The 13790-nt window shown below is 40.4% G+C and overlaps 1 protein-coding gene across 1 annotated transcript in view; it reads right to left on the reverse strand.

Moving 5' to 3' along the window:
- IFT57 (intraflagellar transport 57) overlaps positions 1-13790 on the reverse strand; it is a gene marked incomplete at its 5' end in the record, with an annotated part of 60294 nt that overhangs the window by 31691 nt on the left and 14813 nt on the right. Inside the window, one exon of the mRNA XM_080918727.1 lies at positions 1454-1576. Coding sequence (XP_080774853.1) covers positions 1454-1576 — 123 coding nt within the window. The remainder of the gene's footprint in view (positions 1-1453; positions 1577-13790) is intronic.

Here is a 13790-nt window from a genome sequence, read left to right on the forward strand (position 1 = left end):
AGATAATTTACACATGATGTGCAAACCAGGCATTCACCTCTAATATGCTACTCAGTAGGCAGTGGACCGGCTGCAGGATTCTCCCACTGATTTTGAAAGAATTGTCTCTCATTTAGACTTATCCTGTTCTCAGATGCCACAGGAGCATAGGCTACTTCTTAAGGGTCATGGGACATATCTAAAGGACAAATATTCTTTCAAGAATCTCAGAAAATCGCAATCTTTGTAGAGTTTCTACTTTGAGGATAGACACAAAACCATGGTTTTCAGTAATGATCTTCTGTAGAATGTTGTGTCCTAATTCCGAGTTTATGTTTAACCCCCTAAAGATGAAATTTCCCTTTAGTTCCATTACCTCAATGTCTCTTTACCCTTTTATGATGAGATTATTACTGACGTTACTGAAAACAGAATGGCTTTCTTATGTGCCTTTGGATACCCCAAAGCCATTATTTACAATGCCGTAGGCAAAAAACAGCAGTACCTTGATTTAGAAGCCGCTCACCCTCTCAGTCATCCAATCCTTCCTTGTCTTATTATATATTCCTTGTCTTCTTATATATTCCTGGATATATTCTTATATATATATATGCCACCTAAGTGCTGGGGAGTCAGGGAGAAGGCCCTGCCCCTGGCTGTAACCTCCAGTTATGTGTAATACAAAACAGCAAGTTCTAAAACATCTTCCAACTCTAATTACCTGGTGTGACCACTGAATTCCAGGTCATCTCAAGAAAATGTGATTTTCAATAAAGTACATGAAAGTTATTGAGAAAAATTTCTCAACCCATGTATTGGCTGGTTTTGTGTCAACTTGACACAAAGGAGCTATTCACAGAGCCTCAGTTGAGGAAATGCCTCCATGAGATCCAGCTGTAAGGCATTTTCTCAACTAGTGATCAAGGGGGAGGGTCCAGCCCATTGTGGGTGGTACCATCCCTGGGCTGATAGACTTGGGTTCTGTAAGAAAGCAGGCTGAGCAAGCCAGGGGAGGAAGCCAGTAATGTCAGCTCCTGCTTCCTGACCTGCTTGAGTTCCAGTCCTGACTTTCTTTGGTGATGAACAGCAATGTGGAAGTGTAAGCTGAATAAACCCTTTCCTCCCCAACTTGCTTCTTGGCCATGATGTTTGTGCAGGAATAGGAACCCTGACTAAGACAACCCAAGTGACACAGCATATGTATGTTCTAAATCCATTTGAATATTTTTTTCTCTTCTGACTGTATTACAGTGTTCATTCAATTTGTTAAATTTTGTTACAATAAAGCACAGGTCAGGCAAGGAGGCTTATACCTATAATTTCACCACTGGAGTTGCTGAGGCAGAAAAATTACAGGCCAGCTTGCTGGACACTGAACCCCTACCATTCTTCTCCCATTACTAAAATCGTGGGCATTCTCAACCTTGAAGCAGTTCATACGGTGGTTTGGAGCAGACATGCTCTCTCTTTATACCTTATTGTCAGTCCTAATCGTGACTTTCAGTTGCGGCAGTACACGTTCCACTTCTAGACTCCATTCCGCAGCATCTGTCGTAGATTCCAAAATATCTTCTTGTTTGGCAGACTCGTTTGTGTCCTAAGAAAGGAAAGATTTCACAAGATTTGAAGTTTATAAAAAGAACTGGAAAAATCTTGAGGCATTTAAGCAGTACTGCACAATTTAAATTGAGGATAGCAGTGTTAAAATTACAGTGCAGTAGAAATTCCTCTCTGCCCTCCTACCTGGGTTGCAAGAGAATTTGGTAGAATAACAAAAATGAATATTAGAAATGAGATAAATATATGGTCTAATCAGTTTACAAAGGACAGTGCTTTGAAAATATCAGATTGAACTCAATGATTGTATGAAATAGACACAGTATTTAGTGATTCAAACTTGTGTAAGCAAAGAAATACAAATACTTATGCTTGAATTTATGATATAGAAACATAAACCCAAAATGTTAAAGAAAAAAGAGATACATTGCAGACATAAAGTGTTTATTGACAAACTATGTATTCATCATTAGAATGATATTTGGGTAGGTCAAAGTATAGAAAACTTTAAAATTTGACATAATACAGGCATGCTTAATCTCCAAAGGATAAGGACCTTTGGGTAACAGAATTAATTCATGGTCATTTAATCACAGAAGAAAAAATCTTCCCTATCTCTGCTTTTCTCATATTTTAGCATTAAATATCATGAATCTGAAAATGTAGAAAATGTATAAACTAATTATTTAAAATAAAGTTCAAAACATTAACTTTAGAAGCATTTCTTTCTCTTTAAATTCCCTTGATTAATTATAAGTGATTCTAATGAAAAATATAAATATTTATATATAATAAAAGAGATACAAGAAGCATAAATAGCTAACTACATGAATCCTATATGAATTCCAATTAAATTATTAGCTCCAAGTTAATCAAAAGATGTCTTAAAAAAACAGAAAATAAGTAGAAAGCAATGCCAACCCCTGGCCTCTACATATGTACACACACATACACACATATGCACACACATACACACACATGAACACACACACATACATGCACACATACACACATTGCATATCAGATGTATGATACTTGAGTACAATAATTCAACCCTCTAACACTAGAGTCATAGTTGTTTTCTACCACCCCTAATATTTACTTGGATGTTGAAGATTCAACTTAGGTCATAATCTTTAAATAGCAAGAACCTTAACCTGTGAGGCATTTTTCTGTCCCTTTGCTCCCCTTGTAAAATGCTATTTGTGGTTGTTATATGTGTATCTTCTATGCTATATATGAGGTCATGTGCTCATGTGCATTGTAAGAACCAATGCATGTGTGCATGTTCACTGTATGACTACTAGCATCGTTCACCATACTTCTCCAAGGCCACCTCTCACGACTCGGAGCTTACCAACAGGGCTAGGGTGGTTAGTGGGCAAGTTCCAGGGATCAATGAATCTCTATCCCTCATTCCTGGGGTTACAGATATGAACCGCTGCACCTGATTGTATGTTGGGTGCTTGGAATTTCAACTCAGTTCTTCAGGTTTGCATGGAAAGTACTTTAATGACTAAGCCACATTGCCATCCTCATTAAGTGATAGGGTTGAGACAGTCAAGGCATCAGAAATTGCTGGATATTAATTAGGATGTTATTAATTCTGGAGGTAAGAATTAGTATTGCATTAATATTAAAAAAAAAAAAAAACCTTATAAGCCAGACATATATGCTGAGTGTTTACAGATGAGTTAAATACTGTCTGAAATCTACCTTAAAATATTTTAGGACAAAAAAGTAAGCTTAGCTAAAACATGACTGAAGAAGTATTAATAACTAAAACAGGCAATGGTGCATAAGGGGCATTATCTAATTTTGTTACATTTGAAATGCTCTGTAATATAAAATTCAACAATAAACACAAAGGAAACATAAACCCTTAAAAACTATGTAAACATCATAGTAAAATGACACTCTCAATGTGAATTTTATGCACGGAATGACATTCCTTAAATGTCTAACTCTAAGTGGATTGCCTTGAAGTGTTTCGCATTTTGGTAGAAGCCTGGGGTCTCTGGTTATTGAGCTCACTCATGAGAGCAGCACTTCTGATGGAGCTATGTGTCTGCCACCTATTAGCAAGTCCACATAGACGCAGAACCTTAAGCAGAATGGATATTGCTTTTATACTTCTATCTCCATTATCTGGGGACATATACTGTATTATGTACATTCGGCATTTATTCAGTAGCATTCCATTTGGAAGGGCTCAAAGTACCCTTTTTTTAAAAAACGATAAGTATTCATCAAAGCAAAATGTGGACACATAAGTTAAAATAGCCAAGACTGACTCTCAGACAACCAGAGTATCCATTTACATATTGGATCCTTTGTTTTGAGCACTTAAGAGACTGCTGTATGTGCTGAACACAGGGCAGCACAGAAGCACTGAGCACCAGTGCTGCCTAGGAGCGGGGGTGGGGTGGGGCTGCAATGTTCACTAAGCAGACAGGTGTGGTGTCTACAGGAGCATGCAGGGCAGGGAAGGAGAGTGGTTTTCCCAAAGAGAGGCTGGAAAGGATTCTCTGTCATTGCCTCGCACTGGCACTCATAATGTGCGTGCTCTTGGAAGTATCACATGTGCACACTCACTAGCACATCTGGCTACATGGACTGGCTCTCACAGGCCCAAACTGACTGGTTCAGTTGCACCAAACAAATTAGAAAAGCAGGGGTGGTTGACATGTGTCTGCCTGCAATGGGGAAATACACGTGTTAATGTGTGAAGCTTTGCAGGATACACAAAGCTTTGCAGGCTGATTTTGCCAAGGTTAAGGGCCCCAATGTCACAATTTTAGAAGCCAGACTGAAATAAGAGGACCTGTCTTCTCAGTAGCATGCTGTGGTCCCTGATACAAAGATTCTTGAATTATGGAGCCATCATTTAGTTTAACTGAAGCCACACACAGTACATTAAATCCAGAGCCTGTGCTGTCCAAACTCATCCCCTCATTTTTGCCTCTTCTCCTTGCCAGGTTTTAAAAAGGATAATTTCTAGAATGACTTAGTCTGATTTAAAATAAAAGACATCTCTCCTGGTGCATTCGCTTTAGGCAGGGACATAGGATTTAATGTAAATAATAATTCAGTAATTTCTTTCTTCCCTTCCCTTTTTATTCTTTCTTCCTCAAGCAGTGGTGGCCCTGTATGACTATGACCCAGACCCTGCATTTGTAGGATGAAAACCAAACACTGCTTTAGGATACTCAAGTACACATGCACTTTAACATTGGCCCTTTAAAAGAAGTTGTTGCCGTCACCTGCTTAGTTAGTTCTCTTTTGGACTAATTTGCTACCTCTTAATGTCCTGTGGTAATTTAATTCAGTATAAGCATTTTCACTTATTTAGGCTGTTTATCTACTGTAGAAACAGCGTGGTGGTTAAGAAAAGGCAGCAAGAGCATCATAGGCTTGGGCGAGTACCAGTAACTTACTCAGCTTCTACTTGAACATCTGCACATTTACTTAATAACTGTACCGGCTGGTTTTGTGTCAACTTGACACAAGCTAAAGTTACCACAGAGAAGGAGCCTCAGTTGAGGTAATGCCTCCATGAGATCCAGCTGTAAGGCATATTCTCAACTAGTGATCAAGGGGAGAGGACCCAGCCCATTGTGGGTGGTGCCATCCCTGGGCTGGTAGACTTGGGTTCTATAAGAAAGCAAGCTGAGCAAGCCAGGGGAAGCAAGCCAGTAAGTGACATGGCCTCTGCATCAGCTCCTGCCTCCTGATCTGCTACGATTCTAGTCCTGACTTCCTTTGGTGATAAACAGCATGTGGAAGTGTAAGCTGAATAAACCCTTTCCTCCCCAACTTGCTTCTTGGTCATGATGTTTGTGCAGAAATAGAAACCCTGACTAAGACAATAACCTTGTTCCTCATTCACCATCTTCTAACAACTGGCAACTGCACACAAGATAAATCATGCAAAAGTTCTGCACCATGCCTTAGAACACTTTGGGAAAAAACGTTTCATTTAATAAATGGAATTTTACATGTGCTATTAGTAAAAGACAAAGTTACTGTTTTGATATGATCAAAACGTTGCATCCCTCTCTGAAGCAATATTAACTAATCCTGGCTCTCAGGAAACTGTATTCTTTAGTTACTCCAGCGGAACAGGCAATTAAAAGCTTGGGAGAAATAGGCTATCCAGTATTTTCCCTTATAATTAATTAGTTCAACCAATACTTCATTTGTTAAATTCTTAGAGCATTCAAGGCAAGAATCCAGGTGACATGTGTGTGTGTGTGTGTGTGTGTGTGTGTGTGTGTGTGTGTATGGTTTGGAAAGATAAAAGACTTTAATTCCTGCCTGCAAGGGGTTTATAGAGTCTTAGGAAGCATTTGAGGTCAGTTAATGAGGGTGAAATTTGGTCTCAGGTAAGAGGATGGATAGATGAAGTGAGAAGTGATCCTCACTGTGAGAGGAAGCATTGAGGATAATTGTCCAAACCGTCCCACAAAGTAACCATGGCCTCAAATAGTGAGGGATAAGATCAAAGTCAGTTCGAAGATCAAACATGCAGTGTTAATAGCCTTCTCAGAGCTTTGTGTCTGTAACTAGTCTCTCTTCCAGGTTAATGTTAAAAAGACAGATGGTTAAACATCTATAGAGAAACTGCACTGTGTTTGTGTGTGTGTTCTCCAAATATAAATGTACATATAATATGAATACATACATATAAATGCATACCCGCCTTTTGGATAAACTTTAATTTATCTGAAGAATTCAATCCATGACCGTACCAAGATAAACTTCAAGTGGAGTGAACTGCCTGGATTAAATAGTCCTAGCCAGGTATGGTACACACGTCTGCAATTCTAACACTGAGGCTGGCTAATGAAATGCAACTATGAGACTGAGACTGGCCTGCGCCACAGAGCAAGTTCCAGACCAGCTTAGTCTATCTGCATCTTTGTCCAAAATAAAAAAGAGAAAATAAATAGTCCCCAGATGCAATGGAGAGAACAAAGCCATCTTGAGAGTCACAATAGTACATTGTATGTGATAAAGTGGCAGTTTGCAAACCCCACCTCGTATTACTTGAGTTTTAACTTTCTGAGGACCCCTCCCCACTGCTCCTTACTATAAAGTTGTAATGTTTTGCATTTAAATTTTTTAGTATTTTGTCTTATGCCTTGATATTTTTCTTCTTTTTTTTTAAATTCATTCATTTATTATATATAAGTACACTGTAGCCGTCTTCAGACACACCAGAAGAGGGCATCAGATTTCATTACAGATGGTTGTGAGCCACCATGTGGTTGCTGGGATTTGAACTCAGAACCTCTGGAAGAGCAGTCAGTGCTCCTAACCACTGAGCAATCTCTCCAGCCCCTGTTATTTTTCATTATGTATTATCATGTATCAGTACATCTAAGGGGTTAACACTTGTCAATCATGTTTCTCTCTGTTTCTTTTGTTCTCTTCCCTTCCCCTGTGACACATGTGGAGTTTACACAGGCACAGAAAGTGAGGGAAGGCTCTCTCTCCACATTAGCAGCCCATCATTTCACCAGAGGTTAGCTTCAAGACTCAATGTGTATCACGGATGGACTTCCTTTCATATGTTAATATTACCACATATTTAGAGTATTTCAAGGATCCTAAACTGGTTGCTCTGTTTCTAAGCCACCCATACCCACCTCAACTTAGATAAAAAGCACAAACAATTCTATGTACTCTTCATCCAGATCCCAAAACAGCGGGCTTTTACATAAACCAAGGGTAGTGGGAAAATAAAAGGTGTGATGTTTAAATCTAGATGCTCATATTTAGAGATATTTTCACATTTTTCCCTGCTGTACTCTTTTGTGTTTTTTAATTTATAGGAAACATTTGTTTTTTAAATAACAAAACTTGAAGGTTTTTTTTTTCTGCCTACATTCACATGTACATAGATTACGGCAACAATAAAGTTTTGGTTAGGCTTCAATTTGCAATTTCGGCAACTGATCATGTGCATAACTAATCTTGTTCTCATCATCCTCCCCATTCCTTTTAATTGAAGGTATGCAATTCCTCCCTCAGCTTTCAAATGAGGTGACTACATTAATATCACTTTCTCTAGCTTTGCCCCTCCCCCTCCCGCTTCCCCTCGATCCCTCCCTCCCTCAATCCCTCTCTCTCTCTCTCTCTCTCTCTCTCTGTGTGTGTGTGTGTGTGTGTGTGTGTGTGTGTGTCTGTGCCTGTGTGTGTACGAACTTGTGCACGTGTATGTGCCTGTGTTAGAGCAGGGGTAAAAATAAGATAAAATTTAGGAGGGGCAGGCTTTAGTGTTTAAATGAGAGAGGACCTGTGTGTGGCAACAACGAGACCTAATGTTTCCTTATGAAAGTGTATGGGATGTGGAGCGGCAGAGGAGAGACAAAGTCAGGTGTTTACAGTGACAAAAATAGCATGAGCCAGAGCACTGAAATAGGAATGAACACAGCCTGTAAAATCACAATGAGAGGGTGAGCTGGGACTTAGAAGAATGCTGTCTGATAATCTAGGTCAGGAAATGTGACCTCTGTCCTCTGGGCTAGGGAAGAGGGAGAAGTACGAATAAGGTTTGCTGACTTCATTCACTGAGCAGGTAAATATTTACTTGATGTCTACTATTGCCACAGACTGTGCTAGTCCTGGGAACAGTGAATCAAACAGAAACCTCCCTGCAGAAGTCACAAGCACTCTATCTTCTGCTTCATAAAGATCTATGTGTTGCAGGTTTGTGAGCACAGGGTTGAATAGGGTGGAGCTCAATGAGAAGTGTCACCGAGGAGGGATGAGCTGACCCTCATCAGGTAGAGATAAAGACTTTAAACAAAATACTAAGTCAAAAGAATCCATAAAGAAAGGGCAGGAATGGTGGTTTGGTCTGTAAAGTGCTTGCCTTGCAAGCTCGGGACCTATGTTTAACTCCCCAGACGCCAGGTAACAAAGACCAAGCACGGTGGCACGTGCTTTGGTCTCAGTACCGAGGAGGCAGAGATGGATGAACTTGGTCAAAGCACAGCCCACCTAGCTTGCCTGTGAGTCAAGAACAGCAGATCTTATTGTAAAAGCCAAGGCTGGTAATATGTGAAGAATGACAACCTAGGTTATCATTCGAAGACATGGACAATCGCATGTACCCGCTACACACACACACACACACACACACACACACACACTCAGAGATAGAAGAGGCAAAGAGAAATATATAAAGAACACACACATACACATAGAAAGAGAGAGAAAAAGAGGGAGATGGGGAGAGAGAGAGAGAGAGAGAGAGAGAGAGAGAGAGAGAGAGAGAGAGAGAGAGAGAGAGAGAGAGACAGACAGACAGACAGACAGACATAGAGACAGGCAGAGTTATAAAAATTGGAAAGCCAAGGAAAGAGCTGGCTTTCCTTGGATCATAACAGTTTGTGAGAAAGCACAAGGCTAGGTGCATGAACCACAGTTGCTAAACTGCAGAGTGAAGCCTCATCAAAGCCTTAGTGCTTCTCAATCTATGTACATAAACTTGCAGGTAGAAAAAAAGTCTCAAAGTCATTGAACCAGAATAATCTTATAAAAGTGCATTGATATTCAAATAAAGGGGCTGGGTGACAGTATTTTGGGAAAGGGCAGGGTGGGACTGCAGAGAAGTATGGAAGAGCTTCACGCCGTCTTGAAGGTTCAGACAGCTCATGGAGAACACGGCGTTGCACAGCTGAGAGGGGGAAATAAAACACGTAGTGCCCGCATGTCACAGTGGTCCCACTGCTGTCGCCAGGGAAGATAAATCAGTCACTATTCAATATACCAGCATTCTAGAGTGAGTCATGAAGACGGGCTGCAGGAAGTGGGCAGAAGACTAAAAACACATTAATTTTAATGGGGGCCCATTTAATACACTCAATCATATAATAAATATTTACTTCTAGTGTTGATTCAGGAAATGTAACCTGATCATTTATATACAAACAGTTTGAAAATGATACTGGAAAAACAAATACATTGTTTTTCATTAAATTCTCTTGTCAATTCTGTAAGACAGATCAGATTATGAAAGTAACGCTACGGTATGACCAGGTTCCCCAGTATACTCTGAAATGCAAGCTTACTGTATAGACTTCTTATCAAGATGACAGCACTCTAAAGAGCTGTTTTTATCTACGCCATTTTAGTTTTCCTGCTGGGGACACAAATGCCATAACTGATTCCAGCCTTTAGGAAAGGTGAACACTCCTACAAAATAAGAAATACAGAAAGCGTATGCTCTATGCCAGCACCACGCCAGGTGCAGACTGTCCACAGGTTAGGTTATATTAATCTCAAAAGAAGCCTGGGAGGAATTGTGTCCCCACATTTGAGATAAGAAAGCAGCGTCAAGGAGAGGTTAATTAACTTGCTAGGGTCCTGTGGCTAGAACATACAGTCAGGACTTTCATCAAAGGCTATTTCCGGCATTGCAACTACAGTTAAGGCCTGGGCTTGGGGCTGAGCAGGGACCTTGGAAAGTCCTTGTTCCATCTCCTTGCTATGTCTGCAAAGGCTAAAATGGAAATAAGGATGTCCATTCAAGTGGAGATTCAAAAACTAACTAAAGATCCAGCTAACAGTCTTTCTCACCCAGCAAGAACTGCCATTTGAGCCTTCTCTGAGAGAGGGAAGCTTGTCTTTCCTCTCTAGCTTGTACTACTCTTCTCCGTGGATGTAAAACTGATGGGGTGGTACAGGTTAGCTGCCAGAGAAATAAAAGCATTTACTTAGTCATAATGTCCCATTGCAGTCAAATGTGAGGTGTTTTAATCCTTGCTTTGGCACAACACCGACCACAGACCTCACTTACAACAGAGACTGCCTACGACGCAAAGCAAATGGTTTGGGAAAGGGGAGGAAAGGCTCGTTTAAGCTGGAATCAGAATCAAAGGAAGACTATGAGACTAGCTGTGTGGTAAACCGGAGCTCCCCCCATACTGCTCAGAAAGGAGAGTTTGTTGAGTAGGAAGGTATAATAAAGAAAAATCAAATTACCCCTGGCGTTTAGCAGGCAAACCATGTCTGTCCTTGCATTGAGCACAACACAACAGACCTGCCTGGATGACAGTCTAAACCTAAGTGAAGTCTGCATTCTAAGGCCTCAGTTTCACCTCTGTTCAGCTTTTGCTTTTTAAGTTAAAAAGTTGCTTATTCTTGGTATAATGAGGGTCTTTCTTCCTTTCTTTTTTGCTCAGTAATTAAAAACCAATTGTGTTTAAGGCTTTTGAGAGATTTGGTTTTATGCTGCATAACGTGGGATTGGGTTTCTCAAACCTCAAATTTAGCAACCCAAGGAAGAATAGTATCTATGGCATGTTTGAAAAAACTGTTTTGAAATGAAGTGATGGGCAGTTAAAAATAGAACTGAGCAGAAAGCGCTCAGCTCCCGCTTCTCTTCTGTCGCTGGGTTGGAGAGTGCCACATCTGCATTATGCAGACAGGACACTGTGGCTCCAGAATGAAGGGGAGTGCCAGCAAAGCCACCAGGAAGCACTGGCAGCTTTCCTCAGTGACAAGTGTGATGTGGAACCAGAATGATCAGCAAACCTCACTGACACCTTGCTACAAGAACCTGTCCTCCTTAGGCCTGCCCACTGTCATCCATGAAACACTATTGCAGTTCCTTTGCCTTCTACACCAACACCTTCAACAGGTGCCCTGCCCTAGAAACTTCAACAGAGCACTAGAATCCTCCATTAGGTGAGTTTAGCTAAATATCCGTCTCAAGAAGTCTCTGAAATTAGAGAATGTAGAAATTTGTGGTCCAGCCTTAAGGCCAAATACCATTCATAAGGGTCTCCTTCTAAGAAAACGTATCCCAAAATTCAGATAACCAATCTACAGGTGAAATTTTGGAAAATTGGAAATCCCTCATTAATTGTTGCTGTTTCCTGAAGAGTAGGCCTGGCAAGTTTGTACTTAGGGATAAGGAAGCTAGGTGGAAAACTTGGACAGAAAGAATGGCCTTAATGACACTGTGTTAAGTCTCAGAGCAAAGGGACACTGGGAGCAGCAGGCATCCTCCCAAACAAATCAACTGTCAGCATTAACCACCCACAGGAAGAGCCTTGCTTCCTTCAGTACTTGAGAGATTCCTGCTGTGCTGTGATTTGCTTAGGCAGTCCTTTACAAGTTAAGCCCACAGGAGGATAGTAATTCCATACCTATTCTTCTAGTTAGCAGGTGCAGCCTTCAATATATTGTGTTATTAAAGAAGATGGGTCACCAGGTCCTCTCTCAGGGAATGTGAGCAGCAGATGGCCTGCTGTTGTCTGCATCTCGGGCTGTTTCACCCTGAAGCAAGTCCTTCCAGGGCAGCCTGCCTCCTGGGACTGAGCCAGGTGGATGGCTTGTTCCAGGGCTCCTCCCCAGGATGTCTACCATGTACCACAATTAGACTCCTTTCTCTGCCCCTTCTTTTCATCACTTTTCATCATTTTAATCGAATGAGCATCTCGTCTCTGTCCTCACTGACTACATCTTGAGAAAATGACCTCTGACATGTCCTTCTTGTTGGCCTTTCCTCTTGCTTCATCTGACCAAAACTTGACAGGTTTCCAGATCCTGGAACTGTGCTACTTAGTACACCTTTAGGGTCTAGGCTTCATTTTACTTAGTAAAAGGAACACACACACACACACACACACACACACACCACATGTGCACATGCAAACGCACACACACCTTTCTCTCTGCGTTTCATACATAGTACATTTATGAAAACTAAGTTACATCTTGCCTACACAATTCCATATATGTTATACACTCAGCACATGTTCACTCGGTATTATTGATTACTGAATAGCTTTCACACACCAGGCACAGGTTTTAAAACAACGCAGTAATGAGCTCCCCGGCTATAGAGTAGTAGGCATTCTGAAGATGAGATATACAATGAACAACAGGTCAGTAATCACTAAAATAGGATATCGGGTCTCTTAAAAAAGAAGGCAGTATGAGAAGATAAAGAATGATGTTAGAAGCAGCCACTATTTTAAAGTCACAGGTAAAGATTGTCACCCACACCTTCCCAGAATGCAGTCACACACACATTTGGTAAATTGTTTTTTCTTTTGCTGGTATGCAGATCATCAAGTTTACTGAAAGAGTATTTCTATTGTGTTGTGAGTCCACCTGCTGCATTAAACATACGATATTAAATCTATATTACTAACCTACACAGTAATTCTGTCTTGGGGAAAGAACAGCCTGAGCCATTAGAAGCTGGAGTCAGTCACAGCTGTCCCAGGCAGATGGCTTTAGTGGGCAATATGATAAGCATGCCAGGTTTCTCAAAATCTGAAAGGGTTTTTCTGTCTCATTAGTACTTCATGGTTGACCATCCACAAACACCTGGTGTTTAGACTTCTGCCTTCCATGAAAATGTCACATAGTTTTAATTCCAAAGAATATATATTATACAATCTTTGCCAAACGAGCTAATATTTAAATAATTGATAAGCTCACATATAGGAAGAGGGAACCCTTCTTCATATGTCCTAATTTTAGTGACAAAATAAATTAGTGGCAGAAGCAAATTTAAGATATTTTTGTCCTTCTCAACATCTGTTCAAAGGGAAATTCCACCTTCACAGACTATTTACCTATCCACAGACATAAACAACACAAATCAGTTTCTAAGAGCAACTGTGAGTTCATCTCCACTTTGTTTTCCTTATTTTATAATCAAGTGTCATCATCTCCAATATATACACCAACCAAACACTAGGACCACAGTGTACTTGCTCCAGGTAAGAATCACACCATGTTTAAACTTTGCTAAACCCATTATTATCATAGAGAGCGCAAAAGACCTGGACTTTGAAGGCACATTGTATACTTAGGTAGTATAATTTTTAATTGTTAAAATTTAAGTACCCTTATTCAGAGGGAAATGGGGAAATTGGGGGCTTTAATTAAGAAAGGGGAGGAAAGCCATAACAGAAGGTGAGAAAGAAAGGAGGAAATATAAGACAAAGAATGTTTGTTTACTGCCAAGAGAGGAAAAAAAAAATCCAATGGTTTTCACCAGATGCCATGACTGTGAACCACAATAACCAACATGGCAAGATGTCCCTAAAAATCTAAGAGTAGCACTCATATCTTGGCAGTACCCAACAGCTCTCTAATTGGATTTAAGGTCCACAAAATAGGAAAAATATCATGCCTGATACTGGAAACCTAGCAAACTATCTGAGGTTTGTGAAGTCATTGATTTTAGGAGAACTTACTACTATCACTTCACTAAACTAGCA

Source organism: Micromys minutus (assembly GCF_963924665.1).
Source record: "Micromys minutus genome assembly, chromosome: 7".
Taxonomy (NCBI): domain Eukaryota; kingdom Metazoa; phylum Chordata; class Mammalia; order Rodentia; family Muridae; genus Micromys; species Micromys minutus.